Genomic DNA, 15,556 nt, shown 5'->3' on the forward strand with positions numbered 1-15,556 from the left:
ACATGGATGAGGAGAGGAGGAGGAGGAGGAGGAGGATCCTTGATTCAGTAATTACTCGGTCACATGACTCCAGCTGTCCGGCGGTCCTGCTCCGTGCTGCGTTCAGAGCAGGACTGCTGCGGGTCAGACACGAACCGGACACAGATCTGGTGGAAGTCCTGTGTATGTGGTGGAGTGAAGAATAAAGAGGTTGTGTGTACCTGTCAGATCCATGGTGAGTGGTCCAGGAGCCGAGTCGCACAGCAGGGTTAGTCTGGTCACCTGGACGTTAGGCACAGTGAGGTCTGGAGACAAAACATGATCTGGTTATTGCAGAGTTCTTCAGTTCTTTAATCCCTCATTTAATTCTTGTTTTTGAAAACATAGGATGGAACTTAGCAAATCTTCAACAACCCTGTTAAAGTCTGGATCGTGCTGGACTGGTTGACAGAACTGTAACGCCACATTGCCAAACTACAAGTATAAAAATCCTGAAGACACTTATTGTAGTTTGAGAAGTTGCAGTATTTTTAAAGATATCAAAACAACATGAAGTTAATGATCAAAGAAGGACATTAGCATTCAGCATGGATCGATTAAAAGATATTAAAAGGTCCTATTGATGGTAGATTATACATCATTTAATATTCTGTTCTCTTCTTGGAGCCTGTCTCACTTTATTGAATGCTATAAGATATACATAAGGTGGTGTTGAGTTACAGCAGAGGGAGAGTCAGAGCTGCTAATATTCATCATATTCTGGCAGCTGTATAGGAGAAACAGAGCTGCAGTACTCATACGATGGGTACCAGAGTTAAAAACCTGCTCCTCTATAACCCCTCACAAACAGTAAAAACACATACCTGTTGTAATGGGTACCGTCCCCAGCAGGGTCTGCTTGTACTTGACCAGACTCTGATCATCTTTGTCCAGTTCCTGGATCTCCTCCAAAGACTTCTGGGCAGGAGGGTTGTAGTTCAGGTTTCTGTCACCCTCTTCCTCCTCAATGGCCAAATCCTTCTTGTCAGCCAGCACACCTTCATGAAAGAGAGGAGAAGAGAGGAGAAGAGAGGAGAAGAGAGGAGGAGAGAGGAGAAGAGAGGAGAAGAGAGGAGAAGAGAGGAGGAGAGAGGAGGAGAGAGGAGGAGAGAGGAGAGAGAGGAGAGAGTGGAGGAGAGAGGAGGAGAGAGGAGAAGAGAGGAGAAGAGAGGAGAAGAGAGGAGAAAAGAGGAGAAGAGAGGAGAAGAGAGGAGGAGAGAGGAGAAGAGAGGAGGAGAAGAGGAGGAACAGAGGAGGAGAGAGGAGAAGAGAGGAGGAGAGAAGAGAAGAGGAGGAGGAGAGAGGGAAGAGAAGAGGAGGATAGAGGAGAGAGGAGAGAGAGGAGGAGGAGAGAGGGAAGATAGGAGAAGAGAGGAGAAGAGAGGAGAAAAGAGGAGAAGAGAGGAGAAGAGAGGAGCAGAGAGGAGAAGAGAGGAGAAGAGAGGAGGAGAGAGGAGGAGAGAGGAGAAGAGAGAGAGGAGGAGGAAGAGAGGAGGAGGAAGAGAGAGGAGGGGAGAGGAGGAGAGAGGAGGAGAGAGGAGAGAGAGAGGAGGAGAGAGGAGGAGAGAGGAGAAGAGAGGAGAAGAGAGGAGAAAAGAGGAGAAGAGAGGAGAAGAGAGGAGGAGGGAGGAGAAGAGAGGAGAAGAGAGGAGGAGAGAGGAGGAGAGAGGAGAAGAGAGGAGAAGAGAGGAGGAGAGAGGAGAAGAGAGGAGAAGAGAGGAGAAAAAAGGAGAAGAGAGGAGGAGAGAGGAGGAGAGAGGAGAAGAGAGGAGGAGAGAGGAGGAGAGAGGAGGAGAGAGGAGGAGAGAGGAGAAGAGAGGAGAAAAAAGGAGAAGAGAGGAGGAGAGAGGAGGAGAGAGGAGAAGAGAGGAGAAGAGAGGAGGAGAGAGGAGAAGAGAGCAGAAGAGACAAGGAGAGAGGAGGAGAGAGGAGGAGAGAGGAGGAGAGAGGAGGAAAGAGGAGAAGAGAGGAGAAAAGAGGAGAAGAGAGGAGAAGAGAGGAGGAGAGAGGAGAAGAGAGCAGAAGAGAGGAGGAGAGAGGAGGAGAGAGGAGGAGAGAGGAGGAGAGAGGAGAAGAGAGGAGAAAAGAGGAGAAGAGAGGAGAAGAGAGCAGAAGAGAGGAGGAGAGAGGAGGAGAGAGGAGGAGAGAGGAGGAGAGAGGAGAAGAGAGGAGGAGAGAGGAGAAGAGAGGAGGAGAGAGGAGAAGAGAGGAGAAGAGAGGAGAAGAGAGGAGGAGAGAGGAGAAGAGAGGAGGAGAGAGGAGAAGAGAGGAGAAGAGAGGAGGACGAGAGGAGGAGAGAGGAGAAGAGAGGAGAAAAAGGAGAAGAGAGGAGGAGAGAGGAGAAGAGAGGAGGAGAGAGGAGGAGAGAGGAGGAGAGAGGAGAAGAGAGGAGGAGAGAGGAGGAGAGAGGAGGAGAGAGGAGGAGAAAGGAGGAGAGAGGAGGAGAGAGGAGAAGAGAGGAGGAGAGAGGAGGAGAGAGGAGGAGAGAGGAGAAGAGAGGAGGAGAGAGGAGAAGAGAGGAGAAGGACATTAAAAGAGTATGCTGATAACAGTGTGTATGCCTGCTCTTGACCTGTTCCTGATCTCTGTTGTCTCACACACGCTCACGTTCACACTTCATGTTCATAATAAAATATAAAACAGTCTCCTGAACATTAAGTCATTCCCTACAACACCGTCAGAAAGTGAAAGAATGAAAAGCCGGCACATATCTGGAAATGACTCTGAAGTAAAACTCAGTTACTTTGCAATTTGCAGCAAAGCTCCCCTGCACTAAATATTTCATCTTTATTATCAGCGAGTGAAAAACTCGGCCGGCACAGAAGAGATTGCTTTACAGTCTGGGATAAGGAGGAATATGAGTCTATGTAGGGCAGCTCCAGCCATCCGGGTTTGATTTCATCAGAGGGTTTTGATACAATATTGAATTTTGCAGACATTCGATTATGTGTTCTGCAAGCTGAAATTTCATTTTAGCATCCCCACCTCATCTGTACCTCCACGGAGTCAGAACTCACAGACTGGACTGTTTTCTATAACTGGAGGGATGTGACGAGACAAAAAGACAGGAGGCGGCAAGAAAATGTTGATTTGTAAACAGAATGGTCAGTAGGTTAACATTTCTGCCTTCTGCGTATCTTTGAGACGTCTGACACTCATTAAAAGATAGTGACACACATAGCCAGAGGTGTCACATAGCCAGGCAGGCCTACAGAACATCAGCTGCTCTTAATGCAACCTGCCCTCACCCTCTCTTCCTGCCTCACCTCCACCCAGCTCCTCCTTTTTCAGCTGTGTCTGATTTTATCAGTGTCATATGTATTGTCACTGATGCCCGTTCTTCACCCCAGGGTCTTTGCTGATGCTCTCCCTGCCTTGACTTCCCTCATAAGTCTGGACACACCTTCTCATTCAATGGTTTTTATTTATTTTAATTATTCCAAACATTGTAGATTAATACTGAAGACATCAAAACTATGAAATAATCTGGTTTTGTCATAATCTGGATTACAAATAGGATTAGTCAAATAGGGCTGTTCATTGTGTACTAACCCTACCTCTGAACAACACAACTGATGGTCTCAAACACATTAAGAAGGCAAGTCATTCTACAAATGAACTCTTGACAAGGCTCATGTTCATTAGAAACCAGTCCAGGAGACCACTTCATGAAGCAGACTGAGAGAATACCAAGAGTGTGCAAAGCTGTCATGAAGGAAAAAGGGGGCTACTTTACAGAATCTAAAATATGAAACATATTCTGCTTTGTTTAACACTTTTTTGTTCATTAAATAATTCCATATATGTTCTTTCATAGTTTTGATGTCTTCAGTATTAATCTACAGTGTTTACAATCATTAGAATAAATACAAACCCTTGATTTAGAAGGTGTGTCCAGACTTTTGACTGGTCGTGTACAGTATATGCACATGAAAGAGAAGGGAGGTGTGCTCTCCCCACCATTCCACGAAGGCACATGGAGAGGCAGGGAGCTCCCAGAACTACTGATTGCATGCAATTAACTCCTTTGACAAGAGTTGTACTTTTTAAAAATCATCTCTTTGGTTGTGGAAAAAACGTAGATGTAAGATACTTCCACATTTAAAGGTTGAGGAGCGAGAGAGTCCACGCTCTCTCTTCAGCTTCTTACAAGGATAACACCCACACACACACGCAGAGATCGTTGTGTAGGATGAATGTTACATCTGCAGACACATATTCCCTGTGCATACCTCCAGACTGCAATTACCCAGAGAGCACAACACACAGACACACACTGTGTGCACGTCTGTTTACTGTGCAGTAATAGCTTCGTGTAATGGCCTCTGGTTCTTGTTTTACTGTTCATAATGAGACAACTCAGTGTACATCAGCTCCGAGCTGTGCGGGGGATAATTGGATGACACAGAGAGTACACAACTGCACACACACACACACACACACACACACACACACACACACACACACACACACACATACATACATATAATGCATATGAATGTTCTGTGACACAGTGTTGATGAAGAGTTTGTATAAATGAGCAGATATCAGACGAGTTAAACGGGGACATAGGAGTCAGCACACACACACACACACACACACACACACAAAGGTGCAGATGTATACACACACTCTCTGTGTGTTTGTAGCAGCGCCCCACCCAGTCAGGGCCAAACACGACTCAGTACCCGGTCACCATGGCAACCCTTTCAACTCGCCTCACGGTGACATCACCTTCGCCGTGGATCCGCTTCACACGACCGAATGATTCACTGTGAGGGAAACATTTTCACGTGTGTCAGGAGAAATCCAAGGTTTAACGGTTTTAATAATACACCCTGCATTTACACACACACACACACACACACACACACAAAGAGAGAGAGAGAGAGACACACACACACACACACACACACAGTTCATTGTTTTCTTCTGAAGTAAAGCTCTCTGTTTTTCAGACAATGCTGGTCCACCAACGCTCATATTACAGACTGATGGCTCGCTCAGTGTTTCCTGAAGTTGACTCACAGATAATAACAACCTCTTCAGTGTGTTAAAATTGAAACATAAAGATTAAGATATATTGGATTAGTTCAGCAGCACAACACACTCCTTCATCAGCTCACAAGAGTTTCATGTTTACGTGTAAAAAGGGCGTCAATGGACATCCTGACAGCAGCTGACTGGTAGTTTTTATGCAAATCAAACTACCAGTCAGAAAATGAATCATTGCTTTGTGCTTATTTTTCTAAAGACAGCAGCTGCAGCTGTGCAGACAAAATGAGTTATAACCAAGTTATAACCAAGCAACAACCTCCAGTCTAAAAATATGAAGCCCATGCGGAAGTGCTACAAACTGCAGTTCCTCGAGTGTCCACTAGAGGCTGGCTGCAGAAACACCGGAAACCACATACACACCCATTCAAAGAAGACGATGTTTACAGCAGAAATAAACATGTTTACCGCCTGGTTCAAAAAACAGTTCAGGTCTGAAGAGCTCATCCTCTATCAGCACACTCTGTACGGGGGGAATTTTTGAATACATTCAAAGGCATTAAACTTACAACCTTTGCCCAAATAAGGGCGTGGCTGACTTGATTGACAGGCGGGCACCCTGTAGCTGTTAGAGAGGAGGCTAAAGGCCCGCTTCTTTACCTCACACTAGCTCAACAGAAGTTAGGTTGTGTCCAATATGGCACCCACTGATGATCGGCTTCAAAACAGATGGGTGACGTCACGGATACTACGTCCATTTATTATACAGTCTATGTTTTTAACATAACTTGGGGACGAAAATTGACTCAAACAAAAGTTCCTCACTGGAGCTTTGATTGGATGAAGTTTTTCAGAGCCACTATGAGACATGAGATGCTAACTCTAAACAAGTCAGTCCCTTGTTTTATGTCATTACTAAAGACACATCTTTACAGGAAAGCTTTTATTGTGTGATTTTATTTAATTTTAGCTCTGATGTTAAAGGGTCTGTTTTATAAGTTTGTATAGTTTTTAAGCTTTTATTTCATTTTATTTTGAATCGCTTCATTTCGCTTTACACCTCTTGTTTTTATTGCCCACTGTAAATCACTTTGTTACTTGTCTTGAAAAGTTCTATATAAATAAAGTATCATTGTTATTATTGTTATAACTGTCTGCGATGCTGCAGCAACGGCGTAATGACAACCATTCATGCACCAACTCCTACAGTCAATTTAGAGAGACCAATCAACCTAGTGAAGTATCTGATAGTTAATAAGTAACTGATGTAAAACAAGTCAAAGAGAAACCTATGTTGCCCCAGACTTTCAAGGAATTTGTTTGAGACCCCCTTCCAATTTAGTGACATGCATGGACAAGGTTTGTAACCATTAGGCTAGCAGAGCCCAGGAGGGTATAGTAAATAACTAGAGATCAAGACAAGTTTGGGCTTTGCAGTAGGCTATGTCATTGGCTCAAAGACCTATAAAAGGTGCTGGTCAACAGCATTCTGGGAGTCAGCAGATTTGCAGAGCTGTTCTCCCAAGCATTCCGGGTGCTTGTTCGATACTGGTATTGTTTTCTTGTAATAAACGTATTACTATGCAAGCAAGCCAGTGTCACGAAGATTCCTTCTACATCTACACATCACGGGCGGTCAAGATACAACACTAGCAAGCATGTTTTTGGACTGTAGGGGAAGCCGGAGTACTTGGAAGGAACCCATGCATGTAAGAGGAGAGTGTTAGTGTCGTCTTAGATTGATTTACTGACAGCTGCAGAGATCGAGTGTGTCGTCTATTTCTACTTATTCATCTATTTGCTGCAGGTGTTAAAGGAGGAGGGAGTTCAGGGAGGTTTTGTAAAAGTTACTGACTCCACTGAACTTTAACTCAACATTGCAAATTAAAAGATGTGAAAACAACACTCTGGTTCTGATCCCTCCTTTAATTCCACAAATAAATACACACATATATCTTCATGGTTCCCTCTGCTGTGTTTACATCTCAAACTCAGCGCAGTGAACATCTTTCTGAGCCGACATAAACTCAGCTTCCTGTTTGGTCTCTAAACTGCTGACCTGCGTTTAAAAACCATCAATTAACATTTATTTTGAAAGGCCGTGTCGGCTCCACTGAGACTCTGCTGAATGTTTAATGTGTGTTTCTGTAAAAGCTTTGAGATAAACTGATCCTGGAGCAGCTCGTGTTCGCTTGCTGCTGACTTTAATATGTATAAAGAAGCATTTTGTAAATCACCATTAGAGGCCAGTCGATGTGAATTATTCACAGAGAGCAGGGCTTTAACCTCCTCCTCTGATTCCAGCTGATGCTTGGTCTGAAAACACAGAACCCCGTATTTATGTTGGGATGCAGGGTGAGCCGGTTAGAGAGGCCACACAGCACACCCTGCATGGTTTATGTGTTTCTGAGCTGCTTTTAAAACCAGGTGATCTCTGGACTGATGACCTGTCACTGAAACAGCTTCACTTTTGCTCCACAGATTCATCCATCCATCAATTTTCCTCCATTTAACCAAGGTCGGGTCACAGAGGCAGGAGTCTAAGCAAGTGGACCCAGACATCCCTCTCCCCAGGACCGTTTTCCAGCTCCTCCTGGGCCAGGTGAGATATTCAATCCCTCCAGCGAGCCCTAGGTCTACCCTGAGGCGTCCTCTCAAAACACCCCTAAAGGGAGGCGTCCTTATCGAATGCCTGAACCACCTCAACAGAGCAACACCTCTACTCCAAGCTCCTGACTCTCTCTAAGGCCGAGCACAGACACCCTTTAGAGGACACTCATTTCAGCCTCTTGTATCCGTGACCTCTGAACCCAAAGCTTGTGACCACAGGTGAGGGTTGGAACGTTGATCGACCGGTGAATCAAGAGCTCTGCCTTCAAGCTCTGCTCCCTCTTCACCCCAACGGTCCGGTCCAACACCTGCCCTGAGAAAGTTGAACACCTTCACTTGGGGCAGAGACTCACACTCCACCCAGAGAGAGATCTGACCTGGAGGTGCTGTCTCTTTAATCCATCAGTCACACTCTGTTTAAAACCAAATTTAAAGCTGCGTTAAATGCTGATAGTTTGTAATGAATTGATGATAAAAGAAGCTTCCTTGATATCTTTAGTGATGGAATATTTTCAGTGCGTCTCAAGTCTCGCCAGAACAGCAGAAAGCAGCTGAATTAAGCCTCGACATGCAGAGATAAGCCGTCCATATTGTGAGAATCTGGCGTTCCAAATCAGTTCACACTTTCTGCGAGCCAACAGAGTGTGAGCATGTGTGTGTGCGTTCATGTGTGGATACTGTTTCAGCCCCCATCTGTGATGTGATATTAACGGGTGGATTTTCTCTGATGCCCATCAAACCGCCTCATTACCCCAGATACTTCTGGAATCATCTTCTGCATCATTACGCGTGTGTCTGCTGGAAAGAGAGCGCTACAAGTGGAGATGGAGCGACCTGTGATGCTGCAGAAGAGAGGAGGAAAACTGCACGATAAAAATATGAGGTTTAAAGATGAACAGCTTTTAAAGATGTCTGCTTTCAAAAAGACGTAATCACTGAGCGTGTTCATCGTGTGTTTGGCTTGTCGGCGTCTCTCTGAGCAGAGCGAGAGCCAGAACTTATCAGAGAGACATGAGAGTGGTTCAAAAATTCAAGCTGGAGTTTCATGAAGATAAATATCCAAAGAGGAATAAATCATCAGCAGTTTGTGTATTTTTATATCCAAATAAAAACACACGTTCTCTCCTAAACCCAATCAGACTCTCTGTGAGGATCCTCATCCATCTTCTCAAACACATTCATTTGTCCTGACTCAGTTTTGAACTCCAGCAGATTCTCTCATTCATCCCTTCACTGTGAACCCTGTCACAGAATCAGATGTGTAAAAAAAAAAATCTTCCACAGTCAGAAGATTCAGAGTCAGTGCAAACAAACACAAGAATCTGGCTCAGTGCTGATCTGCATAAATAACAGCTAAACCAACACGTTCAGATAAAACCAACAATGCGATCTGTTTGGAGGGGGAACATGGCTTCAGGGGACGAGGAGGATCATGGGACCTCAAACACACACACCAAACATTTGTTCTGCTGTCGGCTCTGTTGATGTGAGACTTCCACTGATTCACACGTTCAGGAGAGATTTTTAAATCCTTTACATCGTCACGTTACTGTAGATTACACACAGCAGTCACTGAAAGTTATTTTAATTCAATGTTTGATTCAGCGATTATTATGATCTGGGTCTACTCTCACCATGTCGAGATTCTATTTCCCATAACTACCTGCTAACCATACAGGGAACACCCCACCTGAAGATCTGAGGGCACAGAGCAGAAACATTCTTAAAAGCAAACTCCAGACCGACCTTTTAATCTCACTTTTAACTGAGTTTCATTCATTCTTATAACAGTTTTATTTATTTATTCATTTATTTATTTATTTATTTATCATCTTATTCAAATATTAGTCAAATTTATTCTATTTGATTTATTTATTTTAAGTATAGCATCTTATTTTCTTTTAATGGTTTAAAATTTTTGTGTTTTATTAGAAATGTATTTTATTTTGGTGATTTTAATTTCCTGTGGTGAGTTCTAACATCTTATTTTACCTCCAGTGTTTCCTCATTAAGAGATCATGAGAGCGTTTCCTCAACTTCTTTTTATTTTTCATTTTTTTAATTTAATTGTTATTATTATTATTGTTGCATATATTGTGTTCTTAACTTTGGGAGTGTGGGGTGGGTTTGGGGTCGGGGCTTGGGTTGGGATTAGGACGGGGGGGGTCTTTTTCTTTTCTTAATGTATTCTATTTCAAGTTGTTTTTATGTGCAGCACTTTGTGTTACAATGTCATTGTATGAAAAGTGCTTTATAAATAAAGTCTGATTGATTGATTATCCGGCTTATTACCCGGCTACTAACTTAAGATCCAAACACGTTGATTAAAGATTATTTTATTGATCTAAAGTGATTTATGTTTACAGATTTTAGAAATAGTCCCAGTGATTCCTCGTCAGTGATCGTTCCATGGTGATGGATTCTTCTCTGCCTGTTGGATTGAACATGAACCTGTCCTCATTCAGCTCTCCTTCTTCTCTGAGCTCTGCGGTTCACACACCTTTAAAAATAAACTAATGTCTCAACTCTGAACCCTGCTGCTATCATCACCACCGCTCAGGGTTTAACTTTCTTTGTAGAGATCGCTAACCTAAAGTCTCTCTCACCTGCTCCTTCATCATACTGATGGACAGGATCTGGTTTACCTCACCTTACGGTCTGCGGTGTCAACAAGCAGAAGCTAAATGTGTCTGAACTCTTTTCCGTGGATTGATTTGACATGACGTGTGATCAGTTTGTCTCTGGCGTTGCTCATGTTAGTGAAAGTTAATAACTGTAGTCAAGCGGTTAAGACCAATCAGAATCAAGCACCTCACACAGGCGGAAGATCAGTAAGAGAGCCGGGTCATATTAAGTTCTAAAACCCGTGCATTGTCATGATTCCGGCTCCGAAGAGAAGTGTGTGTTTGTTTAGAAACGTTTTAAGAGCACAGAATCATAAACATGGTCTCGGTGAAGGGGACGCCTTTGGTCTTATCTCGACTCAGTAATTAAATTTAAGCTGTTTTCCTTTAGCTTCAGCGGCCTTACTCTATTTTCATAATTACTTCCTGTCGGCCTTCTTCTTCCTCCTTAACCCAGATAACTGCTCAGTGTGTCAGGAAACACTTCCTCTTCACGGTGTGTGGTGTGTGCATGTGTGTGTGTGTGTGTGTGTGTGCGCCCTATAGCGTTGATTTGCTGTTTTTTATCGTCCTCTGGGGCCTCCTGTCATCGCTCTGTTCTAACACTATAACGAGACCTCAGGGACACCGTGACACACACACACACGTATTTAAAGACACTCACACACACACACACATATATAAAGACACTCACACACACACACGCAGAGGAAGAATGAATCTCTCCGTCCTCTGCAGAGCCAATAACAGCTTTTATAGTGAAGCAGTAAAGGAAGAAAGATCAGCATAACAGCATTACAGGAGAGCAAGGTTTGTTCCAGTCTCCAGGCTGCTGTCAGCACGCGCGGCCTTTTCCGCCATAACACCCCAACAATCGATCTGTCACCTGCAGGATGTGTGTGTGAGGCGGCACACACCCTGTCAGAGCCGGGGACAGCCTCGACACTTCATCATACTAACCTGCAAACTGGTGACATCACATTTCCCCCGCTCGTTCTGTGATGAAAGGCTGAGATTAAGAAGGAATAACAGCAGGAGCGGGAGCCGGTGATATCATGTCTCATGACGCTGCAGATTCTGTTCCAGGCTGAATTACTGCTGACACTAAACACTGCTTTCCTGTAACGCTGCAGTTAAATATAGTGATGCTGTTTAATGCAACCATTTAACAGGAGATGTGTGTGTTTGTGTGTGTGTGTGTGTGTGCGTGTGTGTGTGTGTGTGTGTGTGTGTGTGTGTGTGCGTGTTTGCAGAAGAGATTTCTGACCATCAGCCTGATGCAGTTAAATAAATATGCAGGACATTTGTGGAAAAACACCAGTGATGTTTTTAACTTCATGCATGACACACTGGGATCCTGTCTTTCCCTCTCTCTCCTCTCTCTGCCTGTCTCTTACTTTAACTCTTCCTGTCCCATTAAAGTTACTAACCATAGTCCTTTCTGGAGTCCCTGAGCTCCCTTGTCTCGTAGGTTCCTCTGGATCTCTGCTGTAGATTCCTTTTTTGGGGTCTGTTATTCATCCTTTCTTTTCTGTTCTTTTTTCTTTCCTTTCATTCCATCCTTCTTACTTTTTGCTTTCTTTTCTTCGTTCTCTTTTTTATTCATTCTTTCTTTCTTTCTTTCTTTCTTTCTTTCTTTCTTTCTTTCTTTCTTTCTTTCTTTCTTTCTTTTATTCCTTTTCCTCTCATTCCTTCCTTCTTTTTTTCTTTCCTTCCTTTCTTTCTTTCCTTCTTTGATCTCTCTTTAATTCCTTTTTCTTTTCATTCCTTCTTTCCTGCTGTCATTTCTTACTTTCTTTCTTTCTTTTTTCTTTCTTTCTCTCTCCTTCTTTCCATGTTTCTTCATCCTTTGTCTCCTTTCTTTTCTATCCTTCTTTCTTTCTTTCTTTCTTTCCTATTTCCTTCCATCCCTTCTTTCCCGCTGTCCTTTCTTTCTCTCATTCATTCTTTCTTTCTTCACTTCTCTCTTTGTACTTTCCATGTTTCCTGATCCTTTATGTCTCCTTTTCTCATCCCGTCCTTTCCTTGCCCATTTATTCGCCTCTTTTTCTTTCTTCTGGTCTCCCTCTCTTCTCTCTTTTCATAGACCTTTCTGGAGTCCCTGAGCTCCCTTGTCTCGTAGGTTCCTCTGGATCTCTGCTGCTGTGGACGTGGTCCAGACTCCAGCTGCTACAACTACTACTATCCGTCTCCCCACTATCATCTCTCTCTCTCTTCATCTCCCTCTATCCCTCTCTCCAACATGGTCTCAGCAGATGTGTGTCTAACATGAGTCTGGTCCTGCTGGAGGTTTCTGCCTGTTAAAGGAAGTTTGTCCTTGCCACTGTAACTTGCTAAATGCTGCAAAGTGCTCTGCTCATGGTGGATTAAGATGAGATCAGACTGAGTCCTGTCTGGAAGATGGGACTGGATCTGATCCGGTCTTGATGTTGGGTCTTTATATAATAGAACATAGAGTCTGGTCTAGACCTGCTCTGTTTGGAAAGAATCTGAGGAGAACGTTTGTTTTGATTTGGTGCTTTATAAATAAAGACTGATTGATTCTAAAAAGAAAATGTAAAAAGTAGTTTTATGACCTCAGCTATCTCTCTCCCTCTCTCTCTCTCTCACACACACACACACACTCTCTCACACACACACACACACACACAGTTAATAAGGTCCGTAGCGGCTCCGTCAGGATCGTTGAGACAGCAGCTTGACTAATTGACTGATTTGATTGGTCTCTTATGTGTCTGCTCACCCAGACCATCTCATCTATCACGACACAAAGACAGAAGACAGACAGAGAGAGGGATGAAGTCAGAGGCAGGTGAAGTAAAGGTCTGTGTGTGTGTGTGTGTGTGTGTGTGTGTGTGTGTGTGTGTGTGTGTGTGTGTGTGTGTGTGTGTGTAGACATGAACAGTGAAAGTCAGCAGGTGGAGAGAGAAGAGTGGGGAAGAGGAGGATTAGACACCGAAGCATGGAGTCTGTGTTATTTAATCTGACAGGCGTGGAAGACGAATAAAAAGAGGAAGAGGAGAGACTAAGGAGAGACCTGAGGGGAGAGAGAGGGAGGTAAAATGTGAGAGAGAGAGAGAGAGAGAGAGAGAGAGAGAGAGAGAGAGAGAGAGAGAGAGGAGGAGGAGGGCGGGAACACTGTGTGAGAAACGATGAAGAAAGATGGAGAAAAAAAAGGAGGAGAGGGTTTCAATTAGTCTGTTGAATGCAATGCTGTCTGTCTGCTGGTTGACAGCTGATGGAGTGTCTACCACACACACACACACACACACACACACACACACACACACACACACACACACACACACACACACACACACACACACACACACACACACACACACACACACACACACACACTGTTCTTTCCTGGAAACAGCTGCTGACACAAGACGTTGCTCTCGACCACCACTCTGTCCTTTTGTTTCCCTTCACTTTAACCCTCTCTCCTCTCCACTCGTCTTCCTCCTGTCTCAGCAGCACAGACCGGCCTACTCATCCTCCTCAGCTTCCTCATCTTAGTCATCATCCCCTCTTTCCTTTCTTTTCTTTCTCCAGCGTCTTCCTGTGCCGTTTCTCATCCTCCGTCCTCCTCGCTTCGTCATTTTGCTCCTCACTCATGCCATTTATCTCCACTCAGTCTCCTCCCACGTTCCTCTCAAAATCTCCTCCTCCTCCTCATCCTCGTTTTTCAAAATCCAATCTCAGCCAAGTGTTTTTGACTCCATGTCTCACATCCACAAATACCTTCACAGACATCGCAAAAAAACTCTGTGCAGCCTTGAAGATGTTTTTGTTGTATATATCCACCAGCTCTCAGAAATGTTTAAAGCACAAGATCTCAGGTTTGTTGTTCCTCAGTCTAACCATGATTATAAGATGTTTATGTTTGGATCTCACTCTAAAGGTGTGTTTGAACCAAAAGAGATGAAAACATTTGTCTTACGTCACTTAGAAGGTTTGAATGTGGGAACATTAAAGTGTGTTTAGATCACAAGGGATGAAAGGATTCGGCCTCCAGATATCATGAAAAACAAACAATATCATTTCTACATGTTTCCTGAAAGAGATTCTCACAGAAGTAACGACTGCAGCTTCATTTTATCTGACGAGAACCTCTCCATCTCATTCCAGCAGGTCTCAGTTTCACAGTAAATTAAAAGTCACACTGAAGCTGAAGTTCTGTCTAAAAACACCAAACAGAGGACCAAACAGAGGACCAAACAGAGGACCAAACAGAGAACCAAACAGAGGACCAAACAGAGAACCAAACAGAGGACCAAACAGAGGACCAAACAGAGGACCAAACATAGGACCAAACAAAGGACCAAACAGAGGACCAAACAAAGGACCAAACAGAGGACCAAACAGAGGACCAAACAGAGGACCAAACAGAGGACCAAACAGAGAACCAAACAGAGGACCAAACAGAGAACCAAACAGAGGACCAAACAGAGGACCAAACAGAGGACCAAACATAGGACCAAACAAAGGACCAAACAGAGGACCAAACAAAGGACCAAACAGAGGACCAAACAGAGGACCGAACAGAGAACCAAACAGAGGACCGAACAGAGGACCAAACAGAGGACCAAACATAGGACCAAACAAAGGACCAAACAGAGGACCAAACAGAGGACCAAACAGAGGACCAAACAGAGGACCGAACAGAGAACCAAACAGAGGACCAAACAGAGGACCAAACAGAGGACCAAACAGAGGACCTAACAGAGAACCAAAAAGAGGACCGAACAGAGAACCAAAAAGAGGACCAAACAGAGGACCAAACAAAGGACCAAACAGAGGACCAAACAAAGGACCAAACAGAGGACCAAACAGGGGACCAAACAGAGGACCAAACAAAGGACCAAACAGAGGACCAAACAGAGGACCAAACAGAGGACCAAACAGAGGACCAAACAGAGGACCAAACAGAGGACCAAACAAAGGACCAAACAGAGGACCAAACAGAGGACCAAACAAAGGACCAAACAGTGGACCAAACAGAGGACCAAACAGAGGACCAAACAGAGGACCAAACAGAGGACCAAACAGAGGACCAAACAGAGGACCAAACAGAGGACCAAACAAAGGACCAAACAGTGGACCAAACAGAGGACCAAACAGAGAACCAAACAGAGGACCAAACAGAGGACCAAACAGAGGACCAAACAAAGGACCACACAGAGGACCAAACAGAGGACCAAACAGAGGACCAAACAGAGGACCAAACAGAGGACCAAACAGAGTACCAAACAGAGGACCAAACAGAGGACCAAACAGAGGACCAAAGAGGACCAAACAGAGGA

The 15,556-nt window shown here is 44.1% G+C and overlaps 1 protein-coding gene across 1 annotated transcript in view; it reads right to left on the reverse strand.

The window, feature by feature from the left end:
• The window catches only part of arhgdig (Rho GDP dissociation inhibitor (GDI) gamma), a 34,629-nt gene that overhangs the window by 16,031 nt on the left and 3,042 nt on the right, over positions 1 to 15,556 (reverse strand). The window contains exons 2-3 of the mRNA XM_034711220.1: positions 843 to 1,016; positions 201 to 284 (exon numbers count right to left, since the gene is read on the reverse strand). Coding sequence (XP_034567111.1) covers positions 201 to 284; positions 843 to 1,016 — 258 coding nt within the window. The remainder of the gene's footprint in view (positions 1 to 200; positions 285 to 842; positions 1,017 to 15,556) is intronic.

The sequence above is a fragment of the Notolabrus celidotus genome, chromosome 20 (assembly GCF_009762535.1).
Source record: "Notolabrus celidotus isolate fNotCel1 chromosome 20, fNotCel1.pri, whole genome shotgun sequence".
Taxonomy (NCBI): Eukaryota; Metazoa; Chordata; class Actinopteri; order Labriformes; family Labridae; genus Notolabrus; species Notolabrus celidotus.